This window comes from Mercenaria mercenaria, chromosome 15, assembly GCF_021730395.1.
Source record: "Mercenaria mercenaria strain notata chromosome 15, MADL_Memer_1, whole genome shotgun sequence".
In the NCBI taxonomy this organism is placed as follows: domain Eukaryota; kingdom Metazoa; phylum Mollusca; class Bivalvia; order Venerida; family Veneridae; genus Mercenaria; species Mercenaria mercenaria.
In genome coordinates, this window is record NC_069375.1 from 25,080,132 (window position 1) to 25,107,602 (window position 27,471).

Consider the following 27,471-nt stretch of genomic DNA (forward strand, 5'->3'; position numbering starts at 1 on the left):
CAGTAGGTCAATATTCTTAGATGCAAAGATAAATGTTACGCGCAATGTTGTAGCTGCAGATGTTGAATAATATTTATGATAAATTTTGACATAAGTTTGTAAAAAGCACAGCCGCCGCTTCCATAAATCATACACGTTTAATGTAAACGTTTATCTAAATGGGTATAAGAGATAAAAAAAAATGAAATCATAAAGGTGACATGTGATTTTCTTCTGCTTGAAATTCGCAAAACCAGTAAAAAATCGTTTATGTAGTTTTTAATTCAAAACGTGATCGTGCCATTTTTGTAGTTGCTTTTTTGTTTTTCTTTCTTTTTTTTTCTAAAGATCACGAAATGATTACATTTATATGCAAGTTTTCGGTATAAATTAAATAAAACAACACTTGCATGCATGCACTACTCTAGTTTTGTAAAGCAATAGTGCTTGGTGAATGTTTTCTAGTAACTCAAAATTTTGACATATTCGAGTTACTATCTGGGAGGGGGAGGGGGGGGGGACTCCGTGGCCGAGTGGTTAATGTCACTTACTTCCAATCACTTTCTCCACTCAAATATGGGTTCCAAACCTCGCCTGGGATATAGAATATAAGAATCTTTCACTGGTTGCGGGAAGAGATGGGAATATCCGGCACGAGGGTACCTGTTTAGGCGGTAGCGAGGCTCCTGCCATGTAAGAGCATTAAAAATAACGTGTCGAGTTTGTTTTGCTTTGAAGACCTGTGAGGTCGTGGAATTATTTGCAGTATGCATTGTTTACACTTATGTTTAATAATGGGCTATTTTCAATGGAGAACACCGCTGTAACATAGTGATAATCAGTCTAGATTGTATTTCTATTTATCTCCGACATATGTTACAGCGGTGTTCGCCATTAAAAATAGCCCATTATTAAACATAAGTATAAAAATGCATACTGCAAATAATTTCATGACCTCCCAGATCTTCAAAGCAAAACAAAAAGCCAGTATAGCCGTTTTTACAATAAATGTTTCCCTCTGCCGTAAACGGTATCCTATATTTTAGGGCTGGGACGATTACTCGGTTAATCGGATCCGATTCGATTACTACGTAAAACCGGGTTCAATTTTACAAAACCGCTAATCGCTCTCAAACAATAAACATCAAGAATTGTACTTTATATTTACACTTTGACCATGACATATATATATATGACACATATACACTATATGATAGACCCGCAGTATATTTCCGCTTAAACACATCAACTTGAACATAATTAAAAATGGTCTCAGATTTGCCTGTCGCGATATATCTGAAACAATGAACTAAAATATGACTTATTAATTATCACACTGCTTGCAAACGATACTGATGAAGTCAGCTGCTGAAAGTACCTTGATACGGTCGTCAGGAAAGAAAACCGCATTTTTTAAATATGGCGGCCGATTAACCGGTTCCGGATTCGATTTCATATAAATGATTAACCGATTTCAAAATTTAGAAATCGTCCAAGCCCTACTATATTTTGACTCCTCGGCGGGATGGGCATCATTTAAAAATGCCCTCTGCGGTAAAGTTTATCATACGTGACAATACCCGAGTCCCTTTGGAGGGCCAGAACGTCGGTGTAGATGTATGGACAGACTTGAAACTTGCCAGGATTATGCTCTAGATTCCTTCAAATCAATGCTTACTATCTGCCGCATGGATAAACTCATCTTGGACCGCCATAACCGTTGCAGAACGTACAAGACCGAGAAGCTGATATTTTACTCGTCCCAACCATATCTCTGTTATCTATTACAGCCGCTGTGACTCAGCATTTTTTAGCCTTGTCATGTGAGAGCATTAAAAAAACGTGTCGTGTTTTTTTAAACATAGGAATTTCATGCATCAAACGACTTTATAGCTTTTTAATGTTTTTCAGCTGCGTATCAACTCATTCAAGCAGGAATTTTGATTAATAGGTGATTACATATACTATAGGTATTGGATTGTTTGAAGGGATTATTTAAGTGTTCTTTTGATCTGATAAGCCCTTTTCTGCTTAAATTGTTTAACAAGATGTTTATGAATGCTGAATATCTTGGGGTGAAGGCATAATTGTTCCCGTTTTTAAAAGTGGAAATGCTGATGACCCAAAAAACTACAGAGGAATAACCCTTATTAATATCTTAGGAAAAATTTATTCTCAAATTTTGCTAAACCGCCTTACGAAATGGTCTGTAAAATACGACAAAATCAATCCGAACCAATTTGGGTTTCAGAAAGGCAAGTCAACGGTGGATTGTATTTTCATATTACATTCGCTAATTTCAAAAGTATTAAGTGATCGCAAAAAAATTTACTGCATCTTCATTGATTTTGAAAAATGTTATGATAAAATAGATAGGACGCTTCTTTTAAGTAAGCTTCTGCATCAAAGCATCAGTTCTAGATTTGTTAGAACTCTTCGAGCTATGTATGAAACCGTAAAATTTTGTGTTAGACACAAGACAACGTCTGAGTTTTTCGAATCGGGGATCGGATTGAAACAAGGAGATCCTAGTTCGACTCTGCTATTTTTATTTTTAGTAAATGATATGAAAGAAAACATAAATTCAAATTTAGATGGGATAATTAGTGTCAATGAAATCCAGTTTTTCCTTATTATGTTTGCAGACGATACTGCACTGCTTGCGACAGATCCAGAATCACTACAACTTATGTTAAATGACTTAGAAACTTATTGTAATCGATGGTCCTTGAAAATAAATGCAAATAAAACTAAAGTCATGATATTTGAATCGGGAAATAGGGGGACAACGTATGATTTTTACTTAAATAACGTTAAGCTCGATATTGTTACATCATTTAAGTATCTTGGAGTATATTTCTTTAAAAATAATAACTGGAATCGTACACAGAAACGCTTGGCACAACGCGCATCTTTCTCATTACATAATCTTTTTATCGTATGTAATCAAGTGGAACTACCAGCATCCCAAAAATGTAAACTTTTTGATAGTCTAGTCAGTTCTATTATGAACTATAGTGCCGAGGTTTGGGGTTATCATGAAGGTAAAGATATTGAACTTATTCATGCCAAATTCTGTAGAAAAGTTCTCGGGGTAAAATTATCGACTAACCGGGATTGTTTATACGGGGAGCTTGGTAGATACCCGATGTATGTACAAACGCAAATAATTATGATAAAATTTTGGCTTAAGATCTTAAACTTAACAGAAAATAGTACAGTTTTTAATGTGTACAGCATGTTAAGTACTGATGCGGATAATCAAAATAATTATAATGGTTCAAATTGGGCATATCACATAAAACAATTGCTTGATGAAATAGGAATGTCAAATGTATGGTTAAGCCAGAAGCAAATGAATGTCAGTTTTCAGGTTATTAAACAACGTATTCTTGACATCTATATGCAGAGGTGGTATGCAAGTATCAACAATTCTAGACGGCTTATATCGTATGCGTGTTTTAAACACGATTTTATTTTTGAAAACTACTTGAATTTTATATCAGACAATCGTTTCAGAATTGCATTGAGTAGGTTCAGAACCTCTTCGCACAGTCTAAACATCGAAACTGGAAGATACAATAACATAGATAGAATGAACAGATTATGTAACAATTGTAACATGAACGTATTAGAAGATGAATATCATTTTTTGTTAGTTTGTCCCAAGTTTAGAAATTTAAGACAGAAATATTTTAAAAGATACTATTGTCATTGGCCAAATATGTTTAAATTTGAAAACCTTATGTCCGAACATAATAAAAGTACTGTAAATAATTTAGCAAAATTTATATACTTCGCAAATAATTCAAGAATTTAAAGGATGGATAGTATGATTTATACTTCTGTGACAACTTTCTTTTATATTTTATGGTGTTAATGTATCATTTCAAGTTCACAATTGTATATGTTTGTAAATTATTGGCTATATACACCTTTCAGGTGTTTAATGCTGAATAAAATGTTGTTGTTGTTGTTGTTGTTGTTTTAATCAGTTGTCTGATCAGATTATGTTCCTATCTTCCCGTTGTCGGTGTGTGGTAATAATAAAGTTCCAGCTTACTTTGTTTGCACCGTATTATCACCATTAGAAGCAACAGTTTTACATTTCACAAGGGAAGTCGAAACAATAAATATTTTGGAACTTTTTTCACGGATTTAATATTGAATTTCTCACAACAGCATAAACCATAGTTTAAATGGCTATTTTGATTGTTGTATTTGCATATTTCCAAGTCCTGCTCATTTTATTTTTTTGGGTTAACCTCAGCAATTAAGTATTGGAGCTGTTTTTCTTTTTGACCTGGTCTGAAGAAAAAATGTCAGAAGCAGAAATATGAAAAATAAAAAAGTTTATCCAGGTCTCATCATAACAGTGCTGTTTGCTACGAACATTAAAAAATAAGACGACCATAGTGACCCAAGATTGCTCAGTACAACTTCACAATTCAGGTAATCTATTTCAGAAGAGGGGCGTCCAAAAAAAAGGGGGGAAAATAAAGAAAAAAAAATAGCTCTGCCAAATTGCTTTGAAAAACTACTTTTTCAAAGTTTTCCATAGGGCCATACTTTTAGGTAAAGCGTTTCTAAAACGAACGTTTTTTAAGGTTCCGCTATATATACATACAAATATAGGGGAAATTGACAACGTTTTCTTGTGGCCGTTTTAACGAATCAGAATGTATGAACAGCATTTTAATATCCACCCTTCCACTTCACAGCAAGTAATAAAACAATTATATACAGGCAGGACAATAGAAAACAAGAGCACCGCCATGCGGAGCAATATACGCCCGAAGGTATGACCTTTGACCCCTAAGTGTGACCTTGGCCTTGAAGCGAGCCATCCGAAACATGCGCTCTGCACGTCGTCTCGATGTGGTGAACATTTATGCAAAGTTTCTTTAAAATCCTTCACGCAGTTCAAGAGTTACAGCGAGGACACGAAACAAAGTCGTATGATCTTTGGCCCCTAAGTGTGACCTTGACCTTGAAGCGAGTCATCCAAAACATGTACTATGCACGTCGTCTCGATGTGGTGAACATTCGTGTCAAGTTTCTTCGAAATCCTTCAAGGGGTTCAAGAGTTACATAGCGGACACGATTGCTAACGGTCGGACGGACGCACGCACGGACAGACGGACACTGGCGTCATAACATAATACGTCCCTTTGGGCGTATAAAAATGCCTGTAATCTAATTTGTATAAAAATTGCTATTTACAAACGGTATAATATCATCAAATTGTTAGCAAGAGTTATAGAACCCTTGTCATTCAGTTATATTGTTTCAATTGTGATGGGTAGTAAACGAGGTACCAACTTACTGATAATCGCAAACACAATATTGCTGAATCAAAGGAGATAAAAATGGCTAAGTTCTAAAAGGAGCATAGTTTCATCAAAATGAAAGCCACAGTTATGCGTCCTATGTCGTTCAGTTGGTATTACTATGGCGTCGAGAAAAGTAGTTGTTTGAGACGCTAATATGACAATCGCGAACAGAATATAGTTGAAAAAAAATGAGAAAAATGTCAAGGACAATTTCAGCATTTTCCCAGGTTGATTTTGTCGTTGTACCTTCACAAAAGAGATGAAATATTTTTTCCTTTTAAATAACAATTGAAACATTCATTAGATTTAATTTATGGTTGGTGAAAAAGAAAACATTATAAAGGAATTTGAATCTGTTTGCAGCGTTCGAAGCGTATAATTTGTGGATATCCTAATTTCCCATTTCCATTTTTCCATATTTTCCATCCGTTTTGTTCCGACATAGCTTTTCGAGCTACGTTGAGCAACGTTAATTAAAGGTCATCCAATAAACATTTGCGTAATTTTTTTTGGAAACTAGAGATTGTCATTGAAGAAAGCGCATGTCTCTCAGTAGGTCTTCAGTGAAATAGCATGATGAATGGAAGAAGTATAAAATATGAGGTTTCCAGTGCAAGATTAATTCATGTCTTGATTTGTATGCTGATATGTTTAATAGAAATACTGGAAGATTTGCCAATTTTCAGGCACGAAGGCAAATTTTGGCAGGTTTGTGGCAGTAGCTTAAAAATATGATTTATGAATAAATTTTCAATATTGTATCATTCACGAAAACAAAAGGAGATGAAATAGAAAGCGAATATTTAATGAGAAATGAAATAGGAAACACGTTTTTATAAATCATCCATTTTTTATTGTTTAATCCATTGTTCAATTTCAAAGTTAGAAATTAGTTTACTAGTATTTCTCTCTTTGACCAGAACAAAAGGAATTCGTCTGTATGATTTTGCTGAGAGTCAGTTTGTACATCATTACCACTTAGCGATGACATTATAATCAAAGGAATTCCAAGGCTAGCGGCAATGTCCCAGAGAAAAAGGTTAGTCGCCAGGAGCAGCTGAAACAAAAGTAATACAAAAGAAGAATAAATATACAACATTTTTAGTTTACACATAATTTATTTTAGGTCGATTGTGAAGGAAGTTCTACAACTTAATCACTCTCGACACCTCATCGCCACGAGGGTATGAGAGAAGAGGCCAGTTTCCCTTTTAATGTAAGGGAGCTACTGGTGCCATTTTTCACGTCTTTGGTATGACGCGGTTGAGGATCGAACCCACGACCTCCCGCACTCGAAGCGGGCGCTCAACCACTAGGCTATCGAGGCGGTTATACAAAATTTGATTAGCCTTCAAGAGTTATCTCCTGTGTGTCTGAATACAGGGTCAACAACACAAGGGTATTTAATTCTGAATGTAATAATGATTAAATGATTTCGTGTTGTGTCCCTTGAATCGAACACTCCTCAAATTCCCAAAATAGTTAATGATGTTAGCTTTTATTAAAATAGTTACAGACTCTGAGGCATGAATTAATAATGATGGGAAACAAACTGGATAAACTGGCATTATCCAGATAAAAGTCAAAACGACCGATCTACTTTTTTGATACATTTATTTGATGAACAAACTTTTATTTTTGTGTTGTTGTTTTTATGCACCTACTAAATTTTACAGCATCTTTCATGAAGAAGGGAGCACCATGACCCTTACAATTAAACTGCATGGCAATAATACAAGAGCAGAATATACCAAAATTTGTAATGTTTGTCAATGACTATTAATCAAAACTCTTAAGGTGTGACATTTAACATTTTTGTGGCCTTTGCGGTTACTTTTGTTGTCTGGGTTACATAAAATTGCACCTGAAATATAGGTTATTTGAGGTAAAGCAAGCGTAAACTTGATCACGCCCATGAGACTTTTTTATTGCGCTTTAATACCTGCATCATGGGCAGAAAAAATCTTGACGCTGTTAGATGAAATAAAACAGAAGGGGATCCAAGAGCAAAGTTTTTCTATTAGTCATCCAACAACATTGTTGTTAGACCTTTAGAGTCTCCGTAAATAAATTTCCACGTAAACAATTCGCAGAGGTCACATATGAGTTCGTTCTCTAGTTGTAACACGTCATAAATCGAAGTAGCCGGCGTGCGCATGTCCCTAAAGAAATACAATATTTACTGAAACCGGTTGCATTTTCTTAATGGAATAGAATATAAAACCAGTTAAAAGTCAAGCTAGATCACAAGTTTGTTTGTATTCACTTTACATTATAAAGTATATCGGGATTTATTTTTTTCCAGACGACAAAGAATGTGAATGTAAACAAATCTCCTTTGGGCGCCTCTAATTCAGGATTGGTTGAATGAAATAACCACGTGGGATTTATCGTTAGTCTACTGACCCATATTTCCATTTAGTAAACAGCCGGTGCCCGTTTGCCATTTTCGTACTGCATATTACGCAAAATAACTTGTTGTCAACGTGGGTACCAGCTTGTGTTTGCACTTCCCTGTTCAGTTACTACAGGAAGCACTAGGTTAAAAAGAGTCGTAAGTTCGTAACTAAGCAAACAAATATTTATCAGACTCGATCTGATCAGATCACGTTCCTTTCATCCCAGCTTCCTGATATCTACAGTGGGTTTCTTCGGAGTAAGAAGGTTGCAACTTGAGAAAAAAATCCGTGATCTGGATAGGCAACAGATCTGTAATCAGCCGTGTATTGACGTATTCCCAACCCTGGCTACCCACTAGATAATCTTTAGAAAAAAATATACATTACTATTACAGTAAAATTTTGTCCTGGTTCTGATTCTTGAAAAGATAAGGCGCACAGTTATACAAAATTTGAACAGCTTCAGGAGTTATGCCTATGAAAAAAAAAAGAAAGGGTTTGAATACAGGCTTATGATTCACCTGTTTAAAATGACAAACACTTATATGTTTCAAATATAATCACACTTTGTGTTTACACTTAAAATATCTTGAACTTAAACTATGTCGACATACTTCTGATATTTGATTCTTGACTCATTATATATGAATCCACTATTATTGTATATGAAGCTATGATTAATTGGCAAATACACCCACTTATTATTACAATCAAAGATGCCAAGCATTTGTCAACACAGTGCATGGTAGAGAGTTGCACGGAGTACGATGTCAAGAATTTGCTGTAAAACAAATAAGCCTCTTGTAGTCACACCCGGAGCACAGGCTTATGGTGTAGATATTACAAATGAATGTTATATTTGTCGGTTTTATATTAAGTAACAGTGGTCAGTTTGTTCCACTATACCGTTCCGATATTACCAGATACGCATTCTGTCTTGCCGTCGCGAAGCACATTAATTCGCATCTCACTATCCCCCTCCCCACCTGTCACCTCTCATCGCATCCCAGTGAATCGAGCTCGCGTCCTATATAGCAAAGTAAACCTTTTTTCAACCGCATGGGCTCTTGACACTCCGAAAATGGGACTTGACTTGCAACATGTAAGCCTCATTATACTGTATGAGGGAGTGGTCGTCTAAAGTAAGGAAATAACGTATTCATGTCATTAATTAGTTCTCATCTACATGCTGGTAAAACTTGCCTTTGTAACGCAGTACAATCACGCGTTGTTTAGAACGAATAGCTGAGCAATTTTTGTGGTTTCCATTCTAAAGATTCTTTTCGTTTATTTTGTGGAAAGAGATGCTTATTTGTTATGTATGTTTATGTGAACAAAAGAAAATATGAATATTACATAGATTATTGTGATTGAAGTTTTGACGTTGCGGTTTTCTTTCTCGTCGACTCACGGTTTTCCGTTTGACATACTAATATGGTTAATAATTGTATATTTTATGTATGAGGATTGACAAATTGAGGAAATTAAGATTGCTTATTTCATTTGGGTTTCACGAATGTTAAACGATAGGCGCGATGTTGTTTTTTTTTATGGCAAATGTACGTGTACAAAATGTCGATATTATACAAATTAATACGGGCACACCATACCTTATAAGGTGTCTTCGTGCATACAAGCTATAGATGAGATAAGATAAGAAACTGTTTATTATAGTGACTTCACGGTGCATTCATTTTAAAAAACAACAATAAACATCAATACAAAAAAGCACCCGACCCAATGGGCCTATAAGTGTGACTACAGTATGAACAGTAAAACAATAATCAAAATTAAGGTATAGAACAGAATAGAAGAGAAATATCTTCCATTTTGAACTGGCAAAATTGTGCATGATTACTTTGAATATGTGCAATTTACAGATCACCAAACGTTAGTGTTCACATTTTTTTTACATCAGGCTCCATCTGGGTATTTTGAAAGTCTTTAACGATATCACGACATCCATTGCATTACTTTCGAAATATTAATCCCGCAAAGACACTTTGTTGCAGTTACATATACGGAATCATATATTTATGTTATATTTGTGTTTCTGTATTTTACAAGTCCCATTGTCTGGAATGAAACCAGTACTAACTTTATCTAGCAAATAGCCAAAAATACAGTTGATTCAGAGACGGTAAACTGTTTATTCCTCATGTGAATCCGAGGTGACGACCAGTACTAACTTGATCTAGCAAATAGCCAAATACAGTTGATTACTGTTTATTCCCCATGTGAATCCGAGGCGGCAAGAATGAGTGTTTGTATTTTTCTTGCACCGGGCTCTGCATTGACGGTACGGACTTCTCGATATTGCCATTTAGCATATAGAGTCATAACATAAACATGTTGATTGTTGATCGATGAAAAGTTAATATAAAAGTTCAATTAACACTCAAGGACAAAGTTGAACGATCCCATATCAATGTGTGACATGTTTATTGGGTAGGGCATTACTCTAGTATTACGTGGGAAATATATTGGTCAAATACTGGTCATACTGACTAGCGTGTGCCTCGGGTGTTTTACCTATTATACGTGGTTGAGTAGTAAAACTATCTATTTTTCTGATTTTAGATTCTCAATCATAAAAAAAGAAATGAATAGAAAAGGCGCACCTTTTTTCAAAATAAAAACAGCCCACAAATGAAATAAATGTTCTGTTCTGTTTGAACTACAATGGTTTGACCGATAGTAAAGAATTATCCAGGACCCGTCTTTTCTAGATTTTAAAATCTATGTTAATGTGCCTTCGTATAACATGCTTGTCGAACTGACCATCATTGACATGTATCTTGCGGGTGAATGCCGCTATACTTGTCAGCAAATATAAGATGTGCAGGGTGTGCTGCCACGAAAATGGTCTGAAAGTGACCCTCTCCTGGCGGCTTGGCACTTCTGTATATGGTAGTACATACGGTTCATTAAGTACATTTTCTCAATTCATTTGTCAGTTATGCATTTCGATCAATATTGTTATTTATGTTTGATACATCCTTAGTGCAATTGACTTTACTTGGTACTCTTAATGTATGTATATGTTTCGGTGCAGGCTACAAATAATTGTCAACGTGTAGATACTTTTTTTTTATAAAAATCGAATAGATCTATATTATTCATCCTTAACACTATTTTAGGTTACACTTTTATACGTGATAACATGTTAAATTGTATACTATAGGCCTATAATGTATATGATGATGCAATATGTAGGCCTACAAGTCAAAATAAAACGTATGTTCTGTTCTGATATGTATATATTTTAAATGGTTCACCACTATCAAATAATAAAAGTAATGTCGTCAGGAATAAGTTTTCGCAGATATTTTATCTTTAAGATTTTGAATTTAGCGCAGCTATCCTCTGGTCATTTAACTCAAAGATATGTAACTGGCTGCATTGTAAAAGAGGTTCACCGTTACTTTCTAGTAATTAACAATGCGCGTAGGTGTTACTATAGTGACAGATGTTGTGTGCAGCTGTAGCTGCATGTACATGTAATGAATTTGAAAACTGACATCAGGAGCTAATGATGTTTGTTGGAGTTTTTTAAATGAAATGTTCAGCCATATTAAATGATATTTGTTTGCCATTTAGCCTATACGGTGTAGATCTATATTACAATGGCTCATTGGAACGACATGAATATGACATTAATTGTTTTATGATTTTATGCAAATGAGCAGGTTAGTATATACACCTGTTTGAGTAGGGCCTACCCAATCTTGAGTTCCTGACAAAGAAAAATCGTACCTAGATATAGATCTATAAGCTGAAATTCCACTGACATAATTATTAACATTATAACTTCTATTTTTCCGTAAAATGATTCATTCATCTCTTAAAATAAAGATACTAAAAGCTATTTGATATTTCCCTCTCCCATTAAACTTTTCATCGACTCGCGAGAAGGCGTTTATAGAGCGTTCTTCTTGATATTACGCAGAGTGAGTAGGCAGCGTTTGACGTCATTCATTCTCACGGCCTTCACTTATACATTGAAAATACTGTTGTTGTTCTTGTTGAAGCACGAACGTTGGATAGAAATATAGATATTTCATGCCGTACTTGCACATAGATTCTATATGTATTTGTGAGGTTTTTAACTATAATTAAGTATTTCAGTTATTAGAGAATAGATGTAGCATACTTACGTAAAGACTTGTGAATGCCGATCAAATGTCTGTCCAGATCAATGATATTTTTGCCTGTATCAGTGAAACACAGAACAGAAAAAAAATCAAAATGAGATAAATTAATTTTGCTTAGATCTAGATCTGCTTTATTCTGGAATCGAAATAGAAAATATCTAATTTAGGTTGATGTAAACAGTTTCAGAACAAAATGACACATTTTAACAAGAGAGAAATGCGACTGAATATTAGAACAGAAAAGGTTGATATCATAAAAAACCCGAAATCATATCTTTTGTTAAATGTAAAAGGTTGATACCATATAAAGCCTGAAATAATATCTTTCCTTCAATGTAAACATATCCCTTTTAAAGGAACATGCCTTCAGTAGCCTATCAGAAAAAATGTTTCTTATTCATTTAAATATCAGTATGATTCGAGTTGAAATCTAATAAATTTTTAATGTAATTTTCCTCTGTTTTACATCATTTACTGTGTGGCTTACGCAGTAGGTATCTTTTCTTATACTTCCCGAATGGTGTATGAATACATTCTAGACTCTACTGAATTACTTTGTCAGCATTTCTTTTTTCAAAGTTGGAGACAAGCATCTTCAAAATGATCTCTTTGACTTGAAATGAATTCTTCCAACACAGGTTATGAGTCCAGGAAATGGTTTTAAAGAATGTAATGGAATAACTACATTGATTGCCAAATGAAGTTCCTGGTTTAGGGTTACAGTCATTTGTGGTTATATAAATAAGGAAATTCCGAGAAACTGCATGATCGGCAATTCAAATATCACACATGAAAGACCAGAGAGACAATGTGGTCATCATATTGAGATGATATACGACTGGAAGGGCTGGGTGCAAGTCACCTTTGAGAAAGAAATGCGGATGAAATTAGGCATTTTCTTGGAAATAGCTTCTCCTTCACCTTATCAGAAGGCATTCCCTACTTCATGAAAGTCAAAAGGTTAAGCCTAGGCAAGAGTAGGCAGGAAACCGGAAATAACTGGAAGATAAATAGCAATATTTATGGCAATCAGGAAGTGTTAGAGAAGATCATTTTGAAGACTTTATAAAACTAACGGACGGAAACACTCGATATTTGTCTTATTTTTTTTTTGTTCTGGGTTTATAGTCAATTCAGTAGTGTAGCGACGGTTATTTCTAAATAAATTCATTGTGGTTCTATATTACGTATACCTGAAAACATTTCCTCAGAAGTCATAGCCTCAGAGTAATGAATAAACACACATTGACTTCGAGAACATTGGTCTCGCCCGGGGATTGAAGCTGACTTCTCAACACGGGGCATATTGGTCCGGCCCGGTGATTGAAGTTGACGTCTTTATTCGCTCACTGATATATAAGGGTTTTAACCTTTACCCTGCTAAATTTCTAGAATGGACTGGTCCATTGTTCAATTTAGGCAGTACCACTTATTATTCAAAGGGTGTTCACTGTAAATTTACTGTCTGGAAAGCGAACAGTGCATACCATGATCAGACTGCACGGATGTGCAGGCTGATCTTGGTCTGCTCTGGTCGCAAAGGCAGAATCACTTGCCAAGAATCACTTGCCTCCAGCAGGCTAAAGGTTAAGAGGTCCGTAGATATTCTCCACAGATAGACGTCAAATGGTGCACTGAGCACGAATGTTTGTTAAGCTTCCCAGTCGTCCCAAATGTCGAATCTGTGTGATTAATTTTTTCAAATGAATTAAACGAGTGATCCCACAGGTGACCCTGATACATTGTATCAGAACCTTTGAAAATTTTAAGCTATGCTGTAATGCTGCCTTTATCATCTTTTTTCTTTTATTTTCGTCTCATTTATTACAATCTGAACGATGCTGATTATGATCTTTGAACAAAGTCAAAACACTGTACAAAATTGAAAGCTTCATAATTTGTAGCTAAACTTACAGGATTACCATACCACATTTATGATTGATGTAACGGTGTTAAAATATATAAATGTAATTAAATACATTTGTACACAATAAATGAAACAGCGTGATGAAGACAAGAGCCGACAAAGCCATGCTTAACTGAAATGAGAGTATGTTTTTTTTTCTTTGTGCATTTTGACTTTGCAAGCACACATGACCACCTTTTCCATATGCAGTTCTGTCATATTCCGTCGCCAATAATTTGTTTCGCCTTTCACTGACTGATGGGTGAGTGATAACTTGTGCCAACTGCTTCAAATTATGTAAATAACAACTTCTACATATTTTACAGAGATGGGGTGTGGAGGTGCATGTGGGTAGGGGACGTAGACGCAATCTGGTTACGTAAGAATAGGTGTTGTCCAGTCGAAGGCTTTGAACGGGCGGAACTATTTAAGCGTATGACTGAACGAAAACAATACTGTATGTTTACAATTGTTTTGAACTTTACTGCAACTTAGAAAAATGAATTTATCGAAATAAGAAAAACTACAAAAGCATCAACAAATGCTTTTCAATACTGTAACAAGATATTTATCAAAAACTCTATGACATTGATTGTCGTGTTTCTAGTACAGCAACATCAATAATCTGTCAAAGTAATCAGAAACAACTGAGGGTGGAAATTTTTTATGTTGCTGCTGCGGATGAGTCTATTAACAAGTACGGACATGTTGACAGGGAACATGGGCGGACTTTTAGAGAGAGTGGACCTGGCGCGAGCATCCCCTCTACACTGCGTGTGCCATTCCAATTGCAGATACCCGCTATCATAATTATCATTCTTATAAATGAGTTATGTTCGCGAATCTGTTCCATATGAGGTCGGCACAGTAGAAGATGGAGTCTCGGTGATTTTCCAGCATTACCCATCAGATGGTTCGGGAAATGTAGCCCGAGCAAACGAACTTCACGTCTTTCATAATAAAAATGGCGATTCCAAAAAACGGCGATACCAAAAAATGACTCTACGCGGAAATGGCGGCTATCACCAATAAAACTTTTTTTCCATCCGATATATTTGAAGAGCGAAATTATCAAAGCCTCAAGGACGTTCTCTATAAATCGTGGCTGTCGCGTGCGCAATAATGTGATACAGATTATGTGATATTGTATCTTATACACGTGCAATTTGAAACAAATACATGTGCTAGATACTGTAATGGCATGTCTTCCCTTATAATTAAGACTGCAGCAACTTTTTGCATTATGAAAACTAGTTATGTCCAAACCTTCCCAAATCATATACCGATATGAAAACTGATAACGCAGAAACGACCGGTCATAGTATATTCATTTTGTACTTGGAACTGATTTTAAACATTTAGATAATTTCATGACACAATATCAGTGATTATGATTAAAAAGTGGAAAAATATTTTCTTAACAACATTGTACGAATAACTTTTAACGCCATGTTTAAAAAAAGCACGTGCATTACCAGGAACAAGATGTATATTATGCGCAAAAATATTATTAACAAATCAAATAGATAAATAGATAAATAAGATGACCTGCTTTCTCCACTTCATTTGTGTTTACAATATATGTATTTCAGCAGGAAAATAAGTCTATATTGTATTAAGTGTTAAAAAGACATATTCATGAGATAAAAATGGTGACTTTCAAAAACTGATATGGTCAAATTTTGGTTGTTTTTCCTTTGTTCCTTATTACTCCTCGAAAGCATTTCTTGGAAACTTCTTCCTTATTTAGAGCAAGAGTATAATCATCTTAGAAAGGTTGAAAGGAAAGCATTCCTTTTTAGATCGGAACCATTTTATAAACAAAATATTGATTTCAAAAGAAAAGTTACGTGTTAAATTTTTCGTTTATGATATTTTGGAAAAAGCACTTTTTACATTGATTTATTTCTACGTTGCTATAGATTCTCCGGCAGTTTCATAACTATATGAAGCAAAATCCTTTTATGTTCCAAGTGGCAGGTGAAATTTCGGGTTGAAAATTTTCCAAACTAGTTAGAATTTTTAATAGTGCTTTTAATCACCTTAATATTCTAAGCAGTTGACAATCATGAATGAAGTAAAATGCAAATATTATCATAAAGTATGTATACTTTTTAACAGCACATGGTTTAGTGTGTGTTGAAACATGTGATAGGTTTGTTCTCATTACGTCAATCCACCTTTGTTTTGTCGGAAGCAATTTCTTTGGATGATGTATTTCTAGACATTTTTTCTCTCCTGGAAGAGCTGTAATGACTGAAAAAAAAGTGGTAGAAATTGCTAAAGAAGCTTTATATATAAACTTTTAGAATTTTTATGTGTGATTTGCAAAGAAAAAAGAGAAAACAATCAACCAGAAATGTTATTTCTCATTGAACATTTTGGTCCGAAAAACCAGGAATATTTTCAAAGTTGTAAAAAAAAAAAGATCCCTCCACCCCCCCCCCCCCCCCCCCCCCCCCCCCCCCCCCCCCCCAAAAAAAAAGGGAAAAACACGGAGCATTTTTTTAAAAAAAAAAACACTGTATTCAAATATGTCGATCATGGTCCAGAGTAAAATACTGTTAATACGTCATACTTTGGAGTTACTTAGTCGAAGAGTTAGTAAGTCTTACGTAGAAGTTAGTAAGTCTTACGTACGACTTTTAAATCTCTCTGCTGGTACCAGGACGCTTCCTCATAACTCTGAATTACGGAGTTTTACTTTCTAACACTTTATCATTTTTTTATCAAAGTAGTCGTTTAAGCCGTCGACGACTTCAACGAGCGTTTATTTTTCATAATTACACTAGAACATCAGTGCTGTATTGTATTGTCTTACAATTTCTTCCCAAGTATAAAATTTCGTTTAGACAACGTGACATTCATACACGCAAATTATGACGGAAAAAAAACTGGGACTGGCTGAGAACTTCTATTAAATTACTCTGAAGACAATCCTTAAATTGGATCTTTCCTATTGAAACGATAGTATGCGATGCACGACAGAATGAGAGGGCTATCCCAACAATTTATATGGATGCTTGCCTAAGTTTCTGCTTGTTTCGCAGTGTGTATCCACACGTTCTCTTCGAAATTCTCTTAGAAATTGCACGAAATCCCATTAAAAGTCATTAGAGTAATATCTGTTGGAGATAACATGGGTTGGGTTTTTTAAGCACTGGCCGTAATTTGAATTGTAAAGGACAACAACATGTGTCCCTTTATCATATCTTGTATTTCAGGCACATACAGGGGGGTGCCTGTATAGAACCACTGACCACTGACAATAGATTTCTATCTATTTGAGCAATAAACAATCAATTGATGCAATTATAAGAATAAAAAATAACAAAATTCAAGACACACAGAGATCACACTAAAGTATACACAAAAAATGCTCGTGATAGTGCATTATATAACAAAAGATGTTAATGTTCTATGAAATAAATGTCATACAAAAAAACAAACCAAAACAATCCCATAAACTGTGACTGATGTTTAATATCAAATACTTATGTATGATATCAAATGTATGTAAATGTGCATGGTGTATGATATCTAATGGATGTAAATGTGTTTGGTGTGTAATATATAATGGATGTAAATGTGCTTGGTGTATGATATCTGATGGATGTAAATGTGCTTGGTGTATGCTATCTATTTGATGTAAATGTGCTATGTGTATGATATCTAATGGATGTAAACGTGTTTGGTGTATGATATCTAATGGATGTAAGTGTGCTTGGTGTATGATATCAAATGGATGTAAATGTGTTTGGTGTATGATATCAAAAATGGATGTAAATGTGCTTGGTGTATGATATCAAATGGATGTAAATGTGTTTGGTGTTTCATATCTAATGGATGTAAATGTGCTTGCTGTATGATATCCAAAATGGATGTATATATGCTTGGTGTATGATATCTAATGGATGTAAATGTGCCTGGTGTATGATATCAAAAATGGATGTAAATGCGCTTGGTGTATGATATCTAATTGATGTAATTGTGTTTGGTGTATGATATTTAATGGATGTAAATGTGTTTAGTGTATCATATCTAATGGATGTAAATGTGTTTGGTGTATGATATCTAATGGATGTAAATGTGTTTGGTGTATGATATCTAATGGATGTAAAAGTTGTTGATGTATAATGTCATGGATATAAACGTTTTTCGTTTATATTATCATATGAAAGTAAATATAGTTGGTGTATAATATCGAATGGATGTAAATGCGTTTGGTGTACAGTATTAATGTATGTAAATATGTTTGGAGTATAACATCAAATGGATGTAAATATGTTTGGTGTATAATATCAAATCGATGTAAATATGTTTGGTGTATAATATGCAATGGATGTAAATATGTTTGGAGTATAACATCAAATGGATGTAAATATGTTTGGAGTAAATTGCTTTTTTATAACAGGTTATGTGTATATTTCCGGAAATTTCATAACTTTCAATCTTAAAATAATTTACATTTGCACTTATGTTGAAACCGTCGGTATTTTAAAATGAATCGTAAGTATGTAGTTGCTATGATTCTAATTTATTCACATCAAAGGTAGCATTTCAAGTATTTCATTATCGCGCAACCACAATATACGGCGCTTGGCCAAGTACCATCGTTATTTGGATTCTAATATGTTATGTCATGTGAAGAAAAAAACATATAATGATGTATAATCTCATCCCGTCGCAATGTATGTCGTAGTGCTGTTAACTGTCGGACAAATTATTGCGTAATAACTATGGTGTACCATTTGATATATAAATGGACGTATAATTCTACGCGTGAACGTGTAATTCTGGATGCCCGTATATATATGCGAGCACATTTATATTTGAACCAGTGTACGCGTAAATATCTACGTGGACGTATAGTTTTACGCGTGCAAGCGTAATTCTGGGTGCTCGTATATATACGCGAGCACGCATATATGGACGTGCACGCGTTAATTTATAGGTACACGCGTAATTATAGATACACGTATACATGTATATACGCGCCCACGCATATATGGATGTGCGCGCGTAATTAATTACAAGTGCACGTATATATACACGGGCTCGTACATATTAACGTGCATCTACATATTTACGCGTGTACGTATAAAGATATTCAGGTAGACGTATATATTTACGCGTGTACGCACATTTTTATACGTGCACTTATCTTTTCAAATGTACGCGCACGCAAAGCAGACGTTCGACAAATGGTACACCATAAATAACTCATACGAATACCGCGTGCTGTCTGCGACAGGGAAAGGCTCAAGAAAATCCGATGAAATGAGGGAATTGCATGTTTCAACTGATACAGTGATAGATCTATTCAGACATATATTTTTATGATTTTAAATGTCCTTGTGAAGTACGAAATCTTTTAGTGCCAAATAAGTTAAAAATCTAAAACGCCTTAGAACTGAAATAAAGGTCTGTATTATAGTTTTCCTTTTTTTCCCTTTTATATCTGATGATACCGAAACAAAATTATCCCGTATAAATTCATTCATTTTTCACTGACAAAAGCATCCTTGTCCACTCGTATATCTTCATTCGACCTTTAGTGAAAATCGGATCCTTGCCAACTCGCATATTTTCATTCAACATTCTCGTACAATCGTGTCCATGCCCACTCTACGTCTTCATTCGTCGTTTCCTGACAAAAGTATCCTCGCCCATTCGTGTATCTTCATTCAACCCTCCTTCGCCTATTCGCATATCGCCTCGCTCAGTCACATATCCTCATTTATCCTTCCCTGGCAATAGTATCCTCGCCCTCTTGCGTATCTTCATTCAACCTTCCTTGACAATCGTTTCCTTGCCCTCACGGATATCTTCTTCTAACCTTCGCTGACAACAGAATCACCGCCCACATGCATATCTATATACGTTTTAACTTCGGTGACAACAGTCGCCCACTCGCATAAAGATTTTCTCATTTTTTACACTATCTTCTGATATATCTGCCTTTGTTTCATATGAATCTGTGAGGCATTTAGACATTTATTTATGCAAAAGCTCGATGGAATATGAGTTTTTTTATTTGTTTCATTTAATGATACGTTGGAATTATATCAGCGCTACAACTTTTCCGCATAGCCTCTCTAACACACACACGCATACATACGCACGCACGCATACATGCACGCAAACACATTCACACACGCACGCACGTACAAGCGAGATTCACACTGATCAATGAAAATACAACTTTCGTACCTCATTTTATAGCGCTGTATAGGAGAGAACTAAAATGATCTTGAAAATCTTATAGTAGGAGTGCTGGATATTGGAGATAATATCATACATCATTAACAGTCTAAAAATAGATGCTATAAAAACACATAGAACTAAATTAGAACCAAGCATATCACGGAGCTGCATTCAATATGTCTTATGTTTTATTTTAAGTTTACTGTCGTTAACCAGAACAAAGATATTGTACAAATGAATCATAATAATTGCGTGTTTTCTACCCAGATGTTTCTATGGGTAGCTGTCGATTTTTTTTCATTTTTTTGCAAAATGCCATGCACACCAGTATAACTGAGATCTGAAAAATATTTCTCGTTGTAAACACATTCCAAATTTGAAAACGATAGCTTTTTAAAAAGCATGCAGCATTGTTTACTGTATATCACCAACTTATTCTTAAAACCCCTAGTTAAAGTCTGAACTACCCGGGAAGTTTTAGAACAGGTGATTATATGTAATTTGAGAAATTTCTCAACGTTTGGGTTTCCCCTTATAAAATTTTCGATGAACCCGGAACTAAATGTGCTCATTCTACTGTGCAAATCCGAGTAAACTATCAAAACGCCCAAAACTACAGTTTGTAAATTTGTTCTAGTTAAACGCCTTTACAGCGGAAAAAAATACAACAATATGGCGGTTAGTAAACTTGAATTCAAATATGATTGACCAAATTTTATGTCTTGATAACATTTAAGTTTTTGTTTCTTGTTTCATAATGCATTCATACTTTAGAAGACTTGCTGGCCTTTTTGGACTTCAATAAAAAAATATAAAAAACTATATATGATTTTACTTTTTTGTGAAGATCGCATTTCAAGATTTAACCTGTACAAACGAAAGCAGACTATGAACAGCAAGTCACATTATAGTACAACGCCTCGCAGGTTCCTGTATGTATATATAAATTATGTTTCCACGGTACGCGTTTGCGTCAAAGTCTGAAAGTTTGAGTTTAAATCAAGTTCCTAATTTTTTTCCGAATTGTTTGTAAAACTGGAACTGAAATTTTGCAAGAGTGGATCTTCTATCACATAAAGAAAAAGTATTTTTTTGCAAAGTTTCATCACAACAGATGTTGGAGGCTTGAATGTTTGGGAATATAGCTCTAACTGCTCAGAATCAGCTTCATTACTTCATTAAAGGCTCATAATGCCCTGCCACATATTTTGTTAAATTTTATTTTCGATAATATTTTTTTCGTATATTTGCCAAAAGTTAGAAAGTTGATTAAAACATTGGCAAATACAGTGGAACCTCCCTAATCCGAACCCCTCTAATCCGAAAACCTCTCTAAACTGAAAGAATTACAGTGGAACCTCCCTAATCCGAACCCCTCTAATCCGAAAACCTCTCTAAACTGAAAGAATTATTTGGTCCCATATTTTCTTATTCATTCTCTATTGTTAAAATACCCTTGTAATCCGAAACCTCTCTGCTCTGAAAACCGAACAAACTTTTGTGATTACATTAAAATCTACCCTTCTACATGTAATCCGAACCTTAGTCAATGTATCTGATGTAAATCTTGCCCACTTTTGACATTTTTCAGTCTGTTTACAATTTTAACTATTACTCTTTATAAAGGTATCAACAGCCTTAGGCCCCGGCACTGGAAATCAAAAGTCATGTCAGATTTTTGCTTCTTTATACGTGCAGTAACTACTGCCAATGTAATAGATCCTTATTAATTTGTACCTTCCTCACATTTTTTGTGTGCAATTTGTTTATTTAAAGCAGCAAATTTATTCACTGAAAGTGGTATTAAATGGGATCATTACAATAACCGGACAAGTAAAATATTCTCATTTTAGCTACTTTCTGGGAATGTAGAAGTGGTGAAAAAATGTTTACAAGTGATATTGAGAAGTTGAATTAACATGAAATTTAAATTACACTAAAGCATTCTACATGTTGCTTTTAATTTTTATATTTTTATTAGTATGTACATGCGTAACAAACAAAATATTTTTTCGTTCTAAAATAGAAACCTTTCTAATCCGAAACCCCTCTAATCCGAACGTTTATTCTGGTCCGAGCATGTTCGGATTAGACAGGTTCCACTGTATTATTAAATATTTTGTCTAAGATTAACTCCTTTTATGGTTCTAACTGCATAAGTTCATGTATATTATTGAAAGTAGAGATATTCTCATAGGCAGGTGAAGAAAATGCATGCGGAGTGAGAAAAATGGGTGTTTGTGTCGCAACATCACCACATGTTGTTAAAGAGTTCAATCGGCTAATTAGTCTGTCACACCCTCCAACAAATAACGAATATTGAAATATATAGGAAGACCATTTGAATGCCCAGAACACAACCAAGCAAAATGACAGCAGACTCGGTAATGAAATGTGGAGCCTGGAATACCATGTTAAGCGTGATCATACAGTTACCGTTGAAACTAGATACTACAGAGATACAAAGAAAAATCCCGTCGATCCCGGAATCCAATGCACAAGAACCAGCGCACTAGGATTTCCCACTTATTGAACAAGCAATAATGTTATTAAGCCCCTATATCTATTGCCATTTTAAGTTTTCAAGATGTTTTATCTTAATCTGAAGTAGATATAAATAGTTAAAACTGTGTTATCAAGTTATGTATATAATGTAAATAACTTTTTTTCCTTCCGCGAAACGACTAAAACCCCAAAATATCTTCCGGCGAGATATGATTTAAAATAACCTCATTGTTTCTATTTCGGTTGTATACGTGCGCCAAATTAATGTATTGTAATGAAAACAATCTATTTATGATAATGGCGTGGTTTATGTTTTAGTAGTGTTTGCATACATTATATAGCCATTGCTTGGCTCGATGTGTCCTCTTTTCTCTTCTCGTCACAATGACGCGCGGAAAGAACGAAGAAAATTTTAAAAATCGTTGCATTACGTAATCAGTTAACTTGTAATTTAAATACAAAAGTAATTCACAACACTCATTCTGTCATAATTTATAAGCAAATGTAGTTCCTTCCTGTTACTGATGCTGTTCAAAACATATGCTAATTTTAATAGCCTTCATTCCATTTTATCATTTCATTGCTTATCTTCACGCTATTAAAACGCATTTTTTTTCTTCAATTTTTAATACAATGTGTATCACATGATATATAGCCGTGCTTATGAATAAAACATACATTTGTTTCTTTCGAACAGCATTCGTCCAGACCATTCGAATTCCGCAGTGGAGGATCCATTATGTTGCAATACGTGTATTTTTTTCCAATAGGCTTTAAAAGCGAACAGCATGGAGCCTGACCAGACTGCGCGGATGCGCAGGCTGGTCTGGATCCATGCTGGTCGCATACCCACTATGTTGGTTTTCTCATGGCACGGCTCAATTATATAGATCATGCTTGTATTTTAATGAATTAAATTTACATACATTTGCATTAATACTTCTCTGGAATACAGGCTATTCTTGTCTTTCAAGTGACCTTCAATAATTTATAGGTGGAGGACACAATTATGTTGCAATACGTGTTATTTTTTTTTCATGTTGATCAACAGGATATAACATTTAATTAACAAGGGATATTTATATTGCGAATTACGGATATTTATATTGCGTTTCATCTGAATTAGCCGCATTATGCACGAATCCTGTAAGAGTTAACAAAACATAAGTGCATGTATATGGTAAGCTTCCGAAAACTTGAAGATACATAGATACATGTACATCAGTCACTCCTCACAAGGTAATTACTTCAACTTTCCCAGACTACCGTATGCCGTGTCGTGGACATCATACAGTACTTTCTTTAACTTTCCGAGAATACCGTTTTGTTGACGCGGCAAACAACGCTCGTCCTCGCCTCTTCCATGTTGGTAACAAGACCCAGCATGCCCCCTTTGGACACAAGCCTTTTTTGTTTTCCCCCTTACATAGACATGTTTGGCATATCTTGTCAGAACTAATTGTAAGGTCAGTATTTTATCTATGTTTTGACACGATGCAGGAAGTAAGTTTCTTGGATATGTATATATAGGTGTTACTCTTCTCGAATTCCACCTAATCGATAATCTTAGTGTTTACAAGACTGAAATTGTCTACAAACCGGCACGTGCACATGCTCATGCTCTGCGTGGCCGGATTCGAACCTCATAGCAAAGTAGCGCTTAGCTTCCAAACAAACTTCGACTTTCAATTTTGCAGTTTAAATGTTTAAATCTTTTTATGTATTAAACATTCTGATAGCTCTTAACAAGAAGTATAAGATATGAATAAATACAACTATGTTATCGAGCTGTGTAAGTACATCCGTGAAAATATTAAAAACCCAAAATATCGTATTTCAAATTGTCTCATTGTTTCTATTTCAGGAAAAGTATGATCCTGTCATTCATCAACTTTCAGTGAAATTTTTTGAAAGAAGTTACCACTCTCGTCCTTCATAGAAAACTGGTGTCACGTAAAGGGGCAGTGTTTGAAATAGTCGTTTCTGACACAAAACAGAAACCTGTTATCATTGGGGTGACGATTTTCGGGAGCTTTCACTTGATTATTATAGTAGTCGCAACTTGACCGCGATGGTTGACCTTAGGCTGATTATTCATATCGATTATTTCATTATAGAAATCAAGGGTGCTTAGGGTAGCCGTGTATATTTATATGGAATTAGTTTGTATACAATGCAGTATCAAAGTATATATACTTACATTTGATCAGTTAAAAGTTAAAACCTTCCAATACACTTATTCATATTCACACAAATTTATATTTCCTCTTTCTCGTGCAGCTCCTGTTTTACGTACACTCCTTTTCAATAATAGGTTGTGCTTCATTATGTATTATAATGCAAAGGTCAACCATCGGGGTCAAGTTGCGTCCACTATACATACTGATCGTCATTAAAACACATTTTATTTATCCTTTTATGTAGTGGATTAAACATTTTACTGTTACTCATCTTTTAGATTGATCATAGTTGCAAACACGTTTAATTGTATGGGTATTAGTTCAATTGCATGACTAAACTTCTTGGAAGATATATATATATTCTGCGAAGTAATATGTAGTATATATATATATATATATAATATATATATATATATATATATATATATATATATATATATATATATATATATATATATATATATATATATATATATATATATCTTCCATTGGCCTTGAATAATGCAGAAATTTCTTTATATAGTTCCTTTGTGCCCTTTTATGTTAAAATTAAATATAACAGTTGTCGAAACAGAGAATGTGCATAACTACATGATAGAAAAGTTGCACTTGAACTTATATCGTCAGGTTATAAAAAAAAAAACAGATTTTATAACACGCTCTACTATCATATTCAAAAAGTCACACCAATGACAAATATCTAAGATAGCAATTACCAAACATATGATATAAGGAAGAAATATATATTATATATTAACAATAAAGATGTTGCACCCATTTCATCAACAAGGACGTACGCTATGGCCCTTTAATATGAGAGGATAATAATAGGATGTAGACAATAATGATACAGTTATATGTACAAATCCGTGTTATTTTTTCGTGTTATTCAACAGGATATAAGATTAGAATGAGGGTGTTTATACTGCGATTACTCCGAATTAGCCATATTATACAGGAATCCTGTAAGAGCAAAAGAAGTGCATAAAAAACTTGTGCATCGGTTACTCCCAGTACTGTACATGTACTTTCTATAACAAAGAATAACGTTTTTTGGTGTTGTTTTTGTGGGGGGTGGGGTGAGGAGGTTGGGTGGGATGGCTTGCGTATGTAAGGATGTGAACAATGGTTACTACGGGCCCGTCAACACGTTTGGTTTATCGTTTACCTTTGTATGTAAACATTTGTTGTTGTTGTAGTTGTTGTTGTTGTTGTTGTTGTTGTATAGTGTTGCTGGCTCTAAGACAGACCTGTTCTTATTCCTGGTGCGCCTATGTTTTCACTAAATGTTGATAATTATATAGATAGCGTACTGTTATAAACAGGAAGTATATAAAGTTTTTGGAATTTATATATAGGCATGTTACGGGTTTCGCCGTATTAGCTAACCAACTGTTTACAAGAAATGATTATCGAGTGACATGTACACATGCTGTACCTGCATGATTAGGCTGATTAGATATTAAACAAAACTTAGTTTCGGTTTTTTTTAAAAGTTAAATGTTCACACTCTTTTCCAACATATACAATATTCTTGCATGAAAATCGACGTACCCACATACAAACAAAAGTGATTCTGCCTTTGCGACCAGTGCAGACCAAGGTCAGTCTATACATCATGGTCTGCACTGTTCGCTGTTAAGACAGTAAATTTTCATTAAATGCCCCTTCGAATAATAAATGGTATTGCCCAAATGGAATGATGGACCAGTCCATTCTCGAAATGTATCAGGCTACAGGTTAACGTCGGGCTATATGTTGTCCACCATACCAGTGGCTTATATATATGCTAGCCATTTTACTCGGCGGCGACTAATTATTATGAAGCTCGAGTCCAATTTCCTTGAAAGGCTCTCAAACGAGCAATATCTCGGAACCTAGACTATAGCCACTAGACTGATAATTAAGATATTTCTATGATTTTTTTCTTTTGTTGTGTTCATAGAGACAAAAGCCAGTCTATTCTAGAGATTTTCTAAGAGGACGGATGTTAAAATTATCACGATATTGGACATAGGATATAGACTGGCTCAGTTCACTACATTAAATCATAAAAATATAAAACAAATATCATAGTCTAGGAGCTAGTCTACTCGGAACCCTCTTCAAAAAAATGAAGCAGGCTTAGAGACTGGGCGTTGCAATTCAATTGCCCGATAATTATGTTCTTGTAGAAAAAAAACAACAGAAAAATAATCTTTCGGGCGGTTACTTTATTCAATTCCGATGTAGCAGATATGGAGACTCAGAAGTGCTCTAACAAAACAGTTAACTAAATTTAGCACTACATACCTGGAAGAACTGAAATATTTGAAGATTTTAAATACCAATTGCTGCAAAATTGCGATATTACGTGAGTGTTCAGCACGAAACCTATGTAGGTAGGTGGAGGAAACAGTAAACGAGCTGATTCATTTTCTGCACGATAATGTAATATAGTGAACTCTTGAGAGTTACTGCTTTACCTATGGATTTTTGAAGATAAAATCTGTTTTTGCATAACTGTTAAACATGCGCTACACGATAAAGTCGAATATTTATCAAAATAGAAATTCCTGCTACTTGCAATTGACTCGCGGAGCTGAGATAAACACATGGTAAAGGGTGTGTAATAGGCTCGTGGAGCCTCCAGTGAGAGGTATGTGGTAAATGATATGCCACGAGCTCCGCCCAGATTCTTAGTTTATAAAACAATAAAATATAATAAAAAAAAGAGTAAAATAATAGCAAACTGTGTTTTATTGAATCAGACACGCTGAATATGACTCCATGATCCCATGAGACCAGAAAGCATAACGACACCAAGAT

General features: G+C 34.7%; 1 protein-coding gene across 3 annotated transcripts in view; it reads right to left on the reverse strand.

The window, feature by feature from the left end:
- The window catches only part of LOC123549171 (otolin-1-like), an 80,658-nt gene that overhangs the window by 11,349 nt on the left and 41,838 nt on the right, over positions 1-27,471 (reverse strand). For all 3 annotated transcript variants that reach the window (XM_045337050.2, XM_053524810.1, XM_045337058.2), the window contains exon 3: positions 15,883-16,027. In XM_045337050.2, the coding sequence (XP_045192985.2) occupies positions 15,883-15,919 (37 nt within the window). In that variant the 5' untranslated portion in view covers positions 15,920-16,027. The remainder of the gene's footprint in view (positions 1-15,882; positions 16,028-27,471) is intronic.